This window comes from Rhinopithecus roxellana, chromosome 19 (genome assembly GCF_007565055.1).
Source record: "Rhinopithecus roxellana isolate Shanxi Qingling chromosome 19, ASM756505v1, whole genome shotgun sequence".
NCBI classification, from domain to species: domain Eukaryota; kingdom Metazoa; phylum Chordata; class Mammalia; order Primates; family Cercopithecidae; genus Rhinopithecus; species Rhinopithecus roxellana.
In genome coordinates, this window is record NC_044567.1 from 48,694,546 (window position 1) to 48,709,791 (window position 15,246).

Here is a 15,246-nt window from a genome sequence, read left to right on the forward strand (position 1 = left end):
GTTAGCCAGGATGGTCTCAATCTCCTGACCTTGTGATCTGCCCGCCTCGGCCTCCCAGAATGCTGGGATTACAGGCGTGAGCCACTGCACCCGGCCATTATTATTTTTTTGAGAGGGAGTCTCATTCTGTCACCAGCAGTCTGGACGCACTGCAACCTCCGCCTCCCGGGTTCAAGCGATTCCCCTGCCTCAGCCTCAGAGTAGCTGGGACTACAGGCATACGCCACCATGCCTGGCTAATGTTTTGTATTTTAGTAGAGATGGAGTTTCACCATGTTGGCTAGGATGGTCTCAGTCTGACCTCATGATTCCCCTGCCTCGGCCTTCCAAACTGCTGGAATTACAGGCATGAACCACCGCACCCAGTCCATTTTTAAATATATATATAGTTACTGTTTTTGCATTCTTCTGTTTCTTCCAACATCAGATCAGTGCATATGATGGTTAGGATTATAATCTGAGTTCCAGGAGCAGGATGCTGCTCTTTAGTCACTTCGGAACCTCAAGATATCACAGAAAACCCTCCCCACCCACCTCAGCTATTATTACACTTCTCACCTAGTATTGTGGTGTGTAAAAAAGTTATTATTTATTTTATTCTGTCTCTCTCTATATATACACACATATATATAGAGTATATATTTTCTCTCTATATACATATATTCTATATACTATATTCTAAATATTCTAAATACTATATACTATATTCTAAATATTCTAAATATATAGAATATAGTATATAGAATATATATACATATAGAGTATATACATGTGTATATGTGTGTGTGTGTGTATATATATATATTTTTTTGAGACAGTCTCAGTCTATGGCCCAGCAATGTCGCCATCTCAGATCACTGCAACCTCTGCCTCCCACGTTCAAGGGATTCTCATGCCTCAGCCTCCCAGGTAGCTGGGATTATAGATGGTGCCACCACGCCCAGCTAATGTTTGTATTTTTAGTAGAGACTGGGTTTTACTATGTTAGCCAGTCTGGTCTTGAATTCCTGACCTCAAGTGATCGAGCCACCTCAGCCTCCCAAAGTTCTGGGATTACAGACCTGTGCCAGTGTGCCTGGCCTTATTTTTATTACTATCATTATTATTATTATTTTTGAGATAGAGTCTTGCTCTATTGCCCAGGCTGGAGTGCAGTGGCACGATTATGGCTCACTGCAGTGTCAACATGCTGGGATGAAGAGATCCTCTCGCTTCAGCCTCTTGATTAGCTGGGACTACCTGGCTATGGCTACGTTGTTTTTTTTTTTTTTTTTTTTTCTTCGAGATGGAGCCTTGCTTTGTTGCCCAGGCTGGAGTGCAGTGGTGTAATCTCTGCTCACTGCAATCTCCACCTCCTGAATTCATGTAATTCTCCTGCTTCAGCCTCCTGAGTAGCTGGGATTACAGGCATGTGCCCCTATACCTGCATAATTTTTTTTTTTCCCCCTGAGACGGAGTCACGCTCTGTCTCCCGGGCTGGAGTGCAGTGGCCGGATCTCAGCTCACTGCAAGCTCCGCCTCCCGGGTTTACGCCATTCTCCTGCCTCAGCCTCCCGAGTAGCTGGGACTACAGGCGCCCGCCACCTCTCCCGGCTAGCTTTTTGTATTTTTTCTTTTTCTTTTTCTTTTTTTTTTTTTTTTTTTGAGACGGAGTCTCGCTGTGTCGCCCAGGCTGGAGTGCATTGGCGCGATCTCGGCTCACTGCAAGCTCCGCCTCCCGGGTTCCCGCCATTCTCCCGTCTCAGCCTCCGAGTAGCTGGGACTACAGGCGCCCGCCACCGCGCCCGGCTAGTTTTGTGTGTGTGTGTGTGTGTGTTTTTAGTAGAGAGGGGGTTTCACCGTGTTAGCCAGGAGGGTCTCGATCTCCTGACCTCGTGATCCACCTGCCTCGGCCTCCCAAAGTGCTGGGATTACAGGCTTGAGCCACCGCGCCCGGCCCCCCACATAATTTTTATTTTTATTTTTATTTTTAATTTTATTTTTTTTGATACAGAGTTTCTCTTTTTTTTTTTTTTTTTTTTTTTTTTTTGGAGACGGAGTCTGGCTCTGTCGCCAGGGCTGGAGTGCAGTGGCCGGATCTCAGCTCACTGCAAGCTCCGCCTCCCGGGTTCCCGCCATTCTCCTGCCTCAGCCTCCCGAGTAGCTGGGACTACAGGCGCCCGCCACTGCGCCCGGCTAGATTTTTTTGTATTTTTTTTGGTAGAGACGGGGTTTCACCGTGTTAGCCAGGATGGTCTCGATCTCCTGACCTCATGATCCGCCCGTCTCGGCCTCCCAAAGTGCTGGGATTACAGGCTTGAGCCACCGCGCCCGGCCCAGAGTTTCTCTCTTCTTGCCCAGGCTGGAGTACAGTGGCATGATCTTGGCTCCCTACAACTTCCGCCTCCCAGGTTCAAGCGATTCTCCTGCCTCAGCCTCCCGAGTAGCCAGGATTACAGGCGCCTGCCACCACGCCCACCTAACTTTTTTGCATTTTTAGTAGAGAGGGGGTTTCGCCTGGTAGGGCAGGCTGGTCTCGAACTCCTGACCTCAGGTGATCTGCTTGCCTCTGCCTCCCAAAATGCTGGGATTACAGCCATGAGCCACTGCCCCCAGCCAGTTTTTGTATTTTTGGTGGAGATGGCATTTCACCGTGTTGGCCAGGCTGGTCTCGAACTCTTGACCTCAAGTTATTCACTGGCCTCAGCCTCCCAAAGTGCTGGGATTACAGGTGTGAGCCACTGCGCCTGGCCCTGGCTCACCTTATGTGTACTCACAGTACTTTTGTAGAGATGAGGTTTCACCATATGGCCCAGCGTGACCTCGAACTACTGAGTTCAAGTGATCTGCCCACTTTGTCCTCTTAAAGTGTTGAGATTACAGGCGTGAGCCACTGCATCGGACCTATTAAATTATTTTAAAGAGAACTATTGTATTAATGATTTTTTCCTACCCTTCTATTTTGTACATTTAGCCGCATTTTAAAATCTTTAGGTTGGCCAGGCGTGGTGACTCACGCCTATATCCCAGCACTTTGGGAAGTCGAGGCAGGCGGTTCACTTGAGGTCAGGAGTTCGAGACCAACTTGACCAATGTGGCGAAACCCCATCGCTACTAAAAATACAAAAAATTAGGCCGGGCGCGGTGGCTCAACGCCTGTAATCCCAGCATTTTGGGAGGTCGCGGTGGGCAGATCATGAGGTCAAGAGTTTGAGACTATCCTGGCCAACATGGTGAAACCCCGTCTCTACTAAAAATACAAAAATTAGCTGGGCGTGGTGGCTTGTGCCTGTATTCCTAGCTACTTGGGAGGCTGAGGCAGGAGAATTGCTTGAACCTGGGAGGCAGAGGTTGCAGTGAGCAGAGATTACACTACTACACTCCAGCCTGGCTACAGAGTGAAACTCTGTCTCAAAAATAAATAAATAAATAAATAAATAAATAAATAAATAGCCGGACATGGCGGTGCGCACCTGTAATTTCGTCTACTTGGGAGGCTGATGCAGGAGAATTGCTTGAACTCAGCAGGCGGAGGTTGCAGTGAGCAGATATAGCTCCACTGCACTCCAGCCTGGGCTACAAAGTGAGACTCCATCTCAAAATAAATAAATAAATAAAATCTGTAGACTACCTCTTAGGTTGGTTGTGTGTCTCTCCCACAATTAATAAGATCTGATGTTTTCCCTTTCTTTTTTTTTATACACTTTGCCTTGATTGTAAGCTTTGAAGTTGTTTTGAAATTGTCGTCTTTTCAGTCTTGAGTTTTTGTTCTTTTTTCAGAACCTGGGCTATACACATTTCTTTTTGCATACTTACTCTTAAAGGTGCCTCGTCAGTTGCCACTTGAGCATATCTGATTCTTAAAAATTTGAATATTCAAGAACAAATTTTAAAAATATTCCTTGTATAACTTTTGTTTTTGTAGTAATTCCTTTGTTTTCTTCACAGTACTTCTGCAGAGTGATCCATTTATGATTCATAGATACACATCATCCACCATTCACCTTTATCTTCCCATTACAAAGTGCTTCTAACCCCTATATTTTGAGATCCTGGGTTTCAGAATATTAGACTTGATGTAGACATGAGTTTCTCAGCTTTACGTATCATAGGATAAAATGTATATAACAAAAGTTGAATAGCTAACATCTAGCTATAGAAACCAAGTTGATTATCAGACTTGTCCTGTTTTGAGGTAATACTGCCCTTAAAATGAAGCCTTATACCTGCTGCTAGCAGATTCACATATATAAATTAGAGGCACTAATCTTGATCTCTTGTTATAAAAACTAGTTCCTCTGTGGGATCTGGCTGTTCTTAAAATGGGAGACTCTTCCTTGAATTAGATTTCAAAGTGTCAGTCTCTTATGAATTAGCTTAGCATCATTTTCTGTAGACTGTATCAGGACTGTAGATGTTTGTGCTTGGAATGCTGAAATTCGCATCTCAAAATTTCAAATTCTCTACCTGATTTCTTGTTATCATGTGTCTTCCTGAGAAGATAGAGGGAACACATCACATGGATGAACTAAGTTTCTTAAATCTTATTCTGGTCATCTAAACTAGATTTTTTGTGGCCTAAAACCAAATAATCCTGACCAACCTTACATGTTTCTTTTCCTCCCATTCATCTGGTCCAGCCTAACCAAGTAAGATGTGGACAAAGTAGCCACAAGAGAGGGGAGAGGGAAGGGAGAGAGAAAACTTTGCCCTTTTCCTTGGAAGAAACCACCTATGGAAAGAATCATTGGTACACTTTATTCTAGGTACATATCAGAGTGTTTACTTATTTATTTGAGACGGAGTCTCACTCTGTTGCCCAAGCTGGCGTGCAGTGACGCAGTCTCGGCTCACTGCAACCTCCGACTCCCGGGTTCAAGCGATTCTCCTGCTTCAACCTCCTGAGTAGCTGGGATTACAGGTGCCCGCCTCCATGCCCGGCTAATTTTTGTGTTTTTAGTAGAGACAGGGTTTCACCATGTTGGTCAGATGGGTCTCAAACTCCTGACCTCGTGATCTGCCTGCCTCAGCCTCCCCAAAGTGCTGAGATTACAAGTGTGAGCCAGGGCGCCCAGCCCGAGTGTTTACTTTTAGGTGGGGAAGGGGAAATCATGCATAGCAAGTCACATTCCCAATGTTACATTTATTTATTTATTTATTTATTTATGAGACTTGCTCTTGTCCCTCAGGCTAGAGTGCGGTGGTGTGATCTTGGCTCACTGCAACCTCCACCTCCCAGGTTCAAGCTATTCTCCTGCCTCAGCCTCCTGAGTAACTGGGATTACACACGGGTGTTACCAGGCCCGGATAATTTTTTGTATTTTTAGTGGAGACAAGGTTTCACCATGTTGGCCAGGCTGGTCTCCAACTCCTGACCTCAAGTGATCCCCCCACCTCCTTCCCAAAGTGCTGGGATTACAAGTGTGAGTCACTGTGCCCAGCCCCAAAGTTGCCTTTTAAAATTGGTTAATTGAAATTTAGAATTATTTCTCAAAGTCCGGGTGTGGTGGCTCACGCCTGTAATCCTGGTACATTGGGAAGCCAAGGCAGCCAGATTGCCGGAGCTCAGGAGGTTGAGACCAACCTGGGCAATACAACGAAACCTCTCCTCTAAAAAACACAAAAAATTAACTGGGCGTGGCAACGTGTGCCTGAATCCCAGCTATTCAGGAGGCTGAGACAGGAGAATGGCTTGAACCCCTGGAGGCAGAAGTTGCAGTAAGCCGAGATCACGCCATTGAACTCCAGCCTGGGTGAAGGAACAAGACTTTGTCTCAAAAAAAAAAAAAAAAAAAAAAGGCCGGGTGCGGTGGCTCAAGCCTGTAATCCCAGCACTTTGGGAGGCCGAGATAAGCGGATCACGAGGTCAGGAGATCAAGACCATCCTGGCGAACACGGTGAAACCCCGTCTTTACTAAAAAAATACAAAAAACTAGCCGGGCGAGGTGGCGGGCGCCTGTAGTCCCAGCTACTCGGGAGGCTGAGGCAGGAGAATGGCGTAAACCCGGGAGGCGGAGCTTGCAGTAAGCTGAGATCGCGCCACTGCACTCCAGCCTGGGTGACAGAGCGAGACTCCGTCTCAAAAAAAAAAATTCTTTCTCACAAAGAAATACTAGTATAATAATGGCTGGTTGGCTGGGCACAGTACTAATACCTGTAATCCTAGCACTGGGACGCCGAGGCGGGTCAGTAGTTCCAGACCAGCCTGGCTGACATGGTGAAACCTCATCTCTACTAAAAATAGGAAAATTAACCCAGCATGGTGGCCGGCACCTGTAATCCCAGCTACTCAGAAACTGAGGCAGGGCCGGGCGCGGTGGCTCAAGCCTGTAATCCCAGCACTTTGGGAGGCCGAGACAGGCGGATCACGAGGTCAGGAGATCGAGAACATCTTGGCTAACACGGTGAAACCCCGTCTCTACTAAAAATACAAAAACTAGCCGGGCGAGGTGGCGGGCGCCTGTAGTCCCAGCTACTTGGGAGGCTGAGGCAGGAGAATGGCGTAAACCCGGGAGGCGGAGCTTGCAGTGAGCTGAGATCCGGCCACTGCACTCCAGCCTGGGCGACAGAGCGAGACTCCGCCTCAAAAAAAAAAAAAAAAGAAACTGAGGCAGGAGAGTTGCTTGAACCCAGGTGGTGGAGGTTGCGGTGAACTGAGATCGCACCATTGCACTCCAGTCTGTGACAGTGAGACTCCGTCTCAAACGAAAAACAAAACAAAAAAAGCTGGTTATACATGCAATCCTATGTAAGGTATAATGTACCATTTAAAACTGTCTCAAATCATCTGTGGTGAAAAATCATTTTGTTTATTTGTTTTTAATTTTCAGTGTGCTTTTAGTAGTAGTCTCAATTTCTTGAGTTGTTGTAGAATGGTAACATTTTTCCTAGTGACCTCAGTTTGTAGACCACGTTTTGAGTAACACTGATTTAAAATATACTCTGGGGTAAATAAATAAGATCTTTCTGGTATTTCATAGTTGAAGCTTACCCTCACACTTCTCAGAAAAATAATGTAAATAATACTAATAGTACTGCAATGTAATGGGCCTTGATTCCAGACCTTTTAATTTGTATTACTCTAGGACATTATCTTATGAAAAAAAATTTGTTGGGTGACTTTCTGTAAGACACTGCTAGATGCTAGGGACAGTAATAAAAAGATGTGTATGGAAAAATAGTGACTAAAAGGTGGTAAATAGGAGTGCTTGTAAAGGGATAAAGTGGTCATTTAGCTCTTGATTGGTTGGGTTTAGGGTCTTTGTAGAAGAGGGAGAGAGTATTTTGCTGGTTACTTTATTACTTTCTGCAAGCCTGACTGGGCGGCACAGTGGCTCATGCCTATAATCGCGGCACTTTGGGAGGCTGAGGTGGGATGATCACTTGTGCCCAGGAGTTCATTACCAGCCTGGGCAACATAGTGAGACCCTGTCTCTAAAAGAAAAAAAAATTAATTGAATTAAAACCTAAACAAAACAAAACAAAACCTAAACAGGCCAGGCGCACAGTGACTCACACCTGTAATCTCAGCACTTTGGGAGGCTGAGGCAGGTGGATCTCTTGATCTCAGGAGTTTGAGACCAGCCTGGGCAATATGCATAACCCGAACTCCACAAACATGCAAAAATTAGCCAGGCGTGATGGTGCATGCCTGTAGTCCCAGCTACTCTTGGAGACTGAGGTGGGAGGGTTGTTTGAGCCTGCAAGTTGGAGGTTGCAGTGAGCCTAGATTGTGCCACTGCACACCAATCTGGGTGACACAGTGAAACCCTGTCTGAAAGCAAAAAACAAAGTCTGAAGCCTCACACTCTTTGTGAGACAAAATATCCTCATTTTATAGATAACAGACCACAGCGAATGAGTGGCACCAGAATTCAAACTTGGATTTTCTGACTCTTATAAATTCTATTCTATCTTTATATGTAAGGCTTTCATAGAACAAGAAATGGGAACCATTTCAGCAGTTAGACCAAAGATTTGGTATTTGGGGTCTCAGTAGATGTGCAGAAAGAAATAATAGATTAAAAAAAAAAATGATAGATTCTTAAGAAAGTTAATCTGGTCTTAGTATGTAGGTTTAATTGACGCAATGAAGAGTAGGATAGATTTGTTGTGACTAATGGATTATCTTCTAATGTGAGAATTGTAGTTCCTTTTTCACTTATGTTTTGGATTTTAGCTAATTCTGCTGTGTAAGGTGGTATTTATGGAACTTTTTCTAGGATAATGCTTTTTAGTAAAATGGCATGTAGAAATTACGTGATTCATGTAAAAATGTTTATAATATATGAATTGTTTATACAGAATAGGTTTTTAAGACTCCCATTGTATACATTTTTTTTTTTTTTTTGAGACAGAGTCTCGCTCTGTTGCCCAGGCTGGAGTGCAGTGGTGCAGTGTCGGCTCACTGCAACCCTCACCTCCTGGGTTCAAACGATTCTCCTGCCTCAGCCTCCCAAGTACCTGGGACTATGCTAATTTTGTATTTTTAGTACAAGCAGGGTTTCACCGTGTTAGCCAGTATGGTCTTGGTCTCCTGACCTCGTGATCCACCCGCCTCATCTCCCAAAGTACTAGGATTACAGGCATGAATCACCATGCCTGGCTGATACTTAAGTTGTGGTGGTGGTTCTTAGTTTTTTGTTTTGTTTTGTTTTTGTTTTTGTTTTTGAGACGGTGTCTCACTCTGTCGCCCAGGCTGGAGTGCAGTGGCGCGATCTGGGCTCACTGCTACCTCCGCCCTCTTGAGTTCAGGCGATTCTCCTGCCTCAGCCTCCCGAGTAGCTGGGATTACAGGCTCCTGCCACTGCGCCCGCCTAATTTTTTTTTGTATTTTTAGTAGAGTTTCACCATCTTGGCCAAGCTGGTCTTGAACTCCTGATCTCATGATCCACCCGCCTTGGCCTCCCAAAGTGCTAGGATTATAGGCGTGAGTCACCGCGCCCGGCCGTTCTCAGTTTTTAATTTCATATTTTTGCTTTCTCCCATCCAAGTACCAGCCAGGCCCAACCCTGCTTAGCTTCCGAGATTCAGCACGTTCAGGGTGGTATGGCCATAGGCGCCAGCCCTGTGTTTTCTAACTCTGCTTGGACTCTTATAGTTCTACTCTTCCATAATAATTTTGTCCTCTACTGATAGCATACTTTTTCTTGTTTGTTTGTTTGTGTTTTTTGTTTTTGGGTTTATTTTGAGATGGAGTCTTGCTCTGTTGCCCAGGCTGGAGTGCAGTGATGCAGTCTTGGCTCACTGCAACCTCTGCCTCCTGAACTCAAGTGATTCTCCTGCCTCAGCCTCCCGAGTAGCTGGGATTACGGGTACATGCCACCATGCCTGCTAATATTTGTATTTTTAGTAGAGATTGGGTTTCACCGTGTTAGCCAGGATGGTCTTGATCTTCTGACCTCGTGATCCTCCTGCCTTGGCCTCCCAAAATGCTGGGATTACAATTGTGAGCCACTGCACCCGGTCCCCAGCATACTTTCTGTACTACTGTTCTAGAAATGCCCTTTAAAACCCCAACTCTGTAGAGTTTTTTTTTTTTTTTTTTTTTTTTTTGAGACAGAGTCTCGCTCTGTCGCCCGGGCTGGAGTGCAGTGGCCGGATCTCAGCTCACTGCAAGCTCCGCCTCCCAGGTTCACGCCATTCTCCTGCCTCAGCCTCCCGAGTAGCTGGGACTACAGGCGCCCACCACCTCGCCTGGCTAGTTTTTTGTATTTTTTCGTAGAGACGGGGTTTCACCGTGTTAGCCAGAATGGTCTCGATCTCCTGACCTCGTGATCCGCCCGTCTCGACCTCCCAAAGTGCTGGGATTACAGGCTTGAGCCACCGCGCCAGGCTGTAGAGTTTTTTTGTTTGTTTTGTTTTGTTTTTGAGACGGAGTCTCCCCCTGTCGCCCAAGCTGGAGTGCAATGGCGCAGTCTCGGCTCACTGTAATCTCTGCCTCCCAGGTTCAAGCGATTCTCCTGCCTCAGCCTCCCGAGTAGTTGAGACTACAGCCACGTGCCACCACGCCCAGCTAATTTTTTGTATTTTTAGTAGAGACGGGATTTCACCATACTGGCCAGGCTGGCCTTGAACTCCTGAGCTGGTAATCTCCTGCCTCAGCCTCCCAGAGTGCCGGGATTACAGACGTGAGCCACTGTGCCCAGCCCACCCTGTAGTTTTTTTAGCAGACCGTTTCATGGCCTATTTCACTAAGTAGATGGAGATAGCCCCCATCTTCCATGGAAATGTCTTACTTGCCTCTTATTTCTCTATCTTAGAAAAAGAGGAGTCCAGCCGGGCTCAGTAGCTCACGCCTGTAATCCCAGCTACTTGGGAGGCTGAGGCAGGAGAATCACTTGAACTCGGGAGGCGGAGGTTGCAGTGAGCTGAGATTGCGCCATTGCACTCCAACCTGAGCGAGAAGAGGGAAACTTCATCTCAAAAAAAAGAAAGAGAAGTCCTGGTCAAATTTACAAGGCTAACCTCTTCATAATATGTCCTTATTTCCAGTCATTACTTGCTCCTTAGTACTCTCTTGCCACAGTGTCTTTCTGTAACTGTTCCCATGTGATTACAAAAATGCCTAGATTGTCACCATCATTTAAAAAAAAAAAAATATATATATATATATATATATATATATATATATATATGCTCTTTACTAGTCTTTAGTGCCCATTAGTAAATGCCTTAAATAAGGGATCAGTACTGCTTTCATTTCCCCACCATCTGTTCTGTATAACCCTGCCTAATCTGGTGTCTGTACAAGTCACACTATGGAAACTATGCTCAGGAAACTTATGAATGTCTCCTGATCAACAACTATATTCTGTTTTGCAGTTTAAAAGTACTTCAAAAGCTTATTGATGCTTCTGTTTATTTTATCCCATCCTTATAGTTTTTTCTGTTATTAATATTTGTGAAAATAGAAGGAGCACTAGTTCTAGTTCATGCTTTCTTTTACTTTTCCATAGCTTCTAAAACTTAACAGTGAAAATGATATATTGAAACAGTAAATTATACATCTATATCAGATTTGTAATTGTGTATTTCATTGCTATTTGAAGTGTAAAGTAATGGTTCTATATCATTTTTATTGGGAAGGTTGAATTTCCATAGCTTCAGAATATTCAAATTTTTTTGCGTAGATTTAGCTACCCTTTTCAAAATTTCCTTTTGATGAAGTCGTTGACTAAAACTTCATTAAAACAAAACAAAAAGAATTCCAAAAACCCTCCAAAATTCCTTTTTTAAAGGTGGGAAGGCATACCTGCTGTCATTTTATAGGTAGAACACTAAAACACAGTAAATTACCTGGCCTCTAACTTCGTAGTCTGATTTTTTCTGCCTTGCTCTTGGTGTTTTTGTGGTTTTATTTTTTTGTGAGTTGTGAGCGGTTTTTTGATGCTTATGTTTTGTTAGGTGTATAGACACACTTTTGGATGTCATATTTCAGGGAAAGCATAGAGTCATGGGCCTGAATAACAATTGAGTACAAATCTTTATAAATGAGCTGAAGTAACTTTGATTTCAATGTTATATTTTAAAGTCTAGGTTATTTTACTATAGAGCATTAAAATGATAAAATATTTTCCTTTTTTTTTTTTTTTTTTTTTTTTTTTAGCTTGTCAGCTCATTTGCAGCTTACATTTACTGGTTTCTTCCACAAAAATGGTATGTACTTAAAAGTAAATAAGTGGCATTTTAATAGCAAGACACCTTTGTGAATGTAAAAAAAAGTGGGGCTTCTGAGTGTAAATTTATAAAATTATGTTTAATGGAAAAAAAGATGTTGATTCTGATGTTTTTGAACTTTAAATTATAAAGGCTAATGATGAAATTTTTTTTTTCGGGAGGGACAGCGTCTTACTCTGTTGCCCAGGCTGGAGTGCAATGGTGTGATCTCGGCTCACTGCAACCTCCACCTCCTGGGTTCAAGCGATTCTCCTGCCTCAGCCTTCCGAGTAGCTGGGATTACAGGCACATGCCCCATGCCCGGCTCATTTTTTGTATTTTTAGTAGAGACAGGGTCTCACCATGCTGACCAGGCTGGTCTTGAACTCCTGACCTCGTGATCCACCTGCCTTGGCCTCCCAAGGGGGTGCGGGCCACCACGCCTGTCTAATGATGAAGATTTTAACAAATTGTCTTAGAACTTCAATAGGTAAAGAATCTCCTCAGTAGAACCTTTTATGCACAAAGATTTTGAATTAATGGTATTGCGTCATGTTTTTAAAAAACAGTAAAACAACTGAAATAATCTCTATTACCAATGGCATATATTAATATTTTAGATATTATTAAAAGGAAATTACATAGTATATTACTCCAGTAAAAGCTCAAAGCATGCTGGAAAGAATTAGAGTTGTTTTTTTTGTTTTGTTTTGTTTTTTATTTTTTTGAGACAGAGTCTTGCTCTGTCGCCCAGACTAGAGTGCGGTGGCACTGTCTCTACTCACTGCAAGCTCCGCCTCCCAGGTTCACACCATTCTCCTGCCTCAGCCTCTCGAGTAGCTGGGACTACAGGCACCCGCCACCACTCCCGGCTAATTTTTTGTATTTTTAGTAGAGACGGGATTTCACCGTGTTAGTCAGGATGGTCTCAATTTCCTGACCTCGTGATCTGCCTGCCTCAGCCTCCCAAAGTGCTGGGATTACAGGCGTGAGCCACCGCGCCCGGCCTAGAGTTGTTTTAAAAATGGAAATATACGGCTGGGTGCGGTGGCTCACGCCTGTAATCCCAGCATTTTGGGAGGCTGAGGCGGGTGTATCATGAGGTCAGGAGTTCAAGACAAGCCTGGCCAATATGGTGAAACCCCATCTCTACTAAAAATAAAAAAATTAGCTGGGTGTCGTGGTGGGCGTCTGTAGTCCCAGCTACTTGGGAGACTTAGGCAGTCACTTGAACTTGGGACTCGGAGGTTGCGGTGAGCCGAGATTGCGTCATTGTACTCCAACCTGGGTGACAGAGCCAGACTGTATCTCCAGGAAAAAAAAAAAGAAAAAAAGGGAAAAATACTTATCAGCTTGTCTATCATAAGTCTGTGTATACTGTATATCTTTTTATTATTATGCAATGGAATAAAACCATTATTAGAAACATGCTAGTTTAGTTGTCTTGGTATTGTTTAGTAAGACACAAAGATTGAAAATGAGGCCTGGCATGGTGACTCATGTCTGTAATCAGCATTTTGGGAGGCTGAGGCGGGAAGATGACTTGAGGCCAGGAGTTCAAGACCAGCCTGGGCAACACAGACCCCATTTGTACAAAAATTAACGAGGTGTATAGTGGTATGTCCTGTAGTTCTAGGTACTTGGAAGTCCAAGGTGGCAGGGTTGCGTAAGCTCAGGAATTCAAGGTTACAGTGAGCTATGATTGCACAACTCTGTTCCAGGCTGGGCAACAGAGTGAGACCCTGTCTCCAAAAAATCCCAAATATTAGGCTGGGCATGGTGGCTCACAGCTATAATGTCAACACCTTGGGAGGCTGAGATAGAAGAATTGCTTGAGGCTTGCCTGGGCAACATAGGGAGAACCTATCTATAAGAAGTAAAAAAAGATGAACTGGGCACAGTGGCACATGCCTATAGTCCTAGCTGTTCTGTAGTCTCAGCTACTCAGGGGGCTGAGGTGGGAGGATTGTTTGAATCTTGGAGGTTGAGGCTGCAGTGAGCCAAGATTACACCACTGTACTCCAGTCTGACTGACAGAGTGAGACCCTGTCTGAAAAAGACAAAAGACAACCTTGCCAATTGTCAAACTGCTCTAATATAACCACTTTTAAATGACTCTTTGGGTTTTGTGTTTTTTTTTTTTTTTGAAACAGGGTTTTCTCATGTCGCCCAGGCTGGAGTGCAGTGGTGTGATCAACTCCTGGGCTCAAGTGATCCTCCTGCCTCAGCCTCCTGAGCAGCTGGAACTACAAGCGTCCCCACCATGCCTGGCTAATTAAAAAAAAATTTTTTTTGTTAAGATGGAATCTTACTACATTTCCCAGGCTGGTCTCAAACTCCTGGGCTCAAGTGATTCTCTCACCTCAGTCTCCCAAAGTGCTGGGATTATGAGTGTGAGCCACTGAGACTGGCCTTAGGGTTTTTGTGTAAGAAATTTGAAATCTCATATTTGTATTAGCAGCTAATGTAATTTCTAGTTTTTACCTTAGATCTGGTGGTCTATTTTTTATATAGAAGTAACCTGGGTAGCATTACTGTTTTTGATTTCCTTCAATTATTTGTAATGGTCTGCTTATAGTCCTTATTTCTAGTCATCGTATTTTGTTTTCTGTGGTGCTTCTGACATGTCTAGACTTTAATTCTTCAGAAGCTTATAATTTTAATTTAATTTTATACATTCATTAGCCCTTTGTTCTCAGGGACCTGTGTAGAACACATAGTTTATCCATCACTGAAATTTTTGGAAAGTAGTCAGATTAAGCTTTTTTCCTATCTACATGACAAAATATATAAAGTTCAAAGATTGCTCAGTTTTACTTTGTTTTTATTTTTCTTGATATTGATGTAAATAAGATAGTGAACTCTGTCAGTATCTCTATTTCCAGAAAATAATTCCTCTGTCACTCAGGCTGGAGTGCAGTGGTTTGATCTCAGATCACTGCAGCCTCTGCCTCCAGGTTCAAGTGATTCTCGTGCCTCAGCCTCCCAAGTATCTGGGATTATAGGCGGGTGCCACCACACTAGCTAATTTTTTTTTTTTTTTCTGAGACAGAGTTTCACTTCTTTTGCCCAGGTTGGAGTGCAATGGCATGATCTCAGCTCACCACAACCTCCACCTCCCGGGTTCAAGCAATTCTCTTGCCTCAGCCGGGCGCGGTGGCTCACGCCTGTAATCCCAGCACTTTGGGAGGCCGAGACGGGCGGATCACGAGGTCAGGAGATCGAGACCATCCTGGCTAACATGGTGAAACCCCGTCTTTACTAAAAATACAAAACAAAAAATCAGCCGGGTGCGGTGGCGGACGCCTGTAGTCCCAGCTACTCGGGAGGCTGAGGCAGGAGAATGGTGTGAACCCGGTAGGCAGAGCTTGCAGTGAGCCCAGATTGCACCACTGCACTCCAGCCTGGGCGACACAGTGAGACTCCATCTCAAAAAAAAAAAAAAAAAATTCTCTTGCCTCAGTCTCCAGAGTAGCTGGTATTACAGGCATGCACCACCATGCCCGGCTAATTTTTTGTATTTTTAGTAGAGATGGGGTTTCTCCATGTTGGTGAGGCTGATCTCTTGAACTCCCCACCTCAGGTGATTTGCACGCTTCGGCCTCCCAA

General features: G+C 44.2%; 1 protein-coding gene across 2 annotated transcripts in view; it reads left to right on the forward strand.

Annotated features, from left to right (window-relative positions):
- The window catches only part of SUZ12 (SUZ12 polycomb repressive complex 2 subunit), a 66,142-nt gene that overhangs the window by 19,261 nt on the left and 31,635 nt on the right, over window positions 1-15,246 (forward strand). For both annotated transcript variants that reach the window (XM_010372982.2, XM_010372983.2), the window contains one exon: window positions 11,588-11,637. In XM_010372982.2, the coding sequence (XP_010371284.1) occupies window positions 11,588-11,637 (50 nt within the window). The remainder of the gene's footprint in view (window positions 1-11,587; window positions 11,638-15,246) is intronic.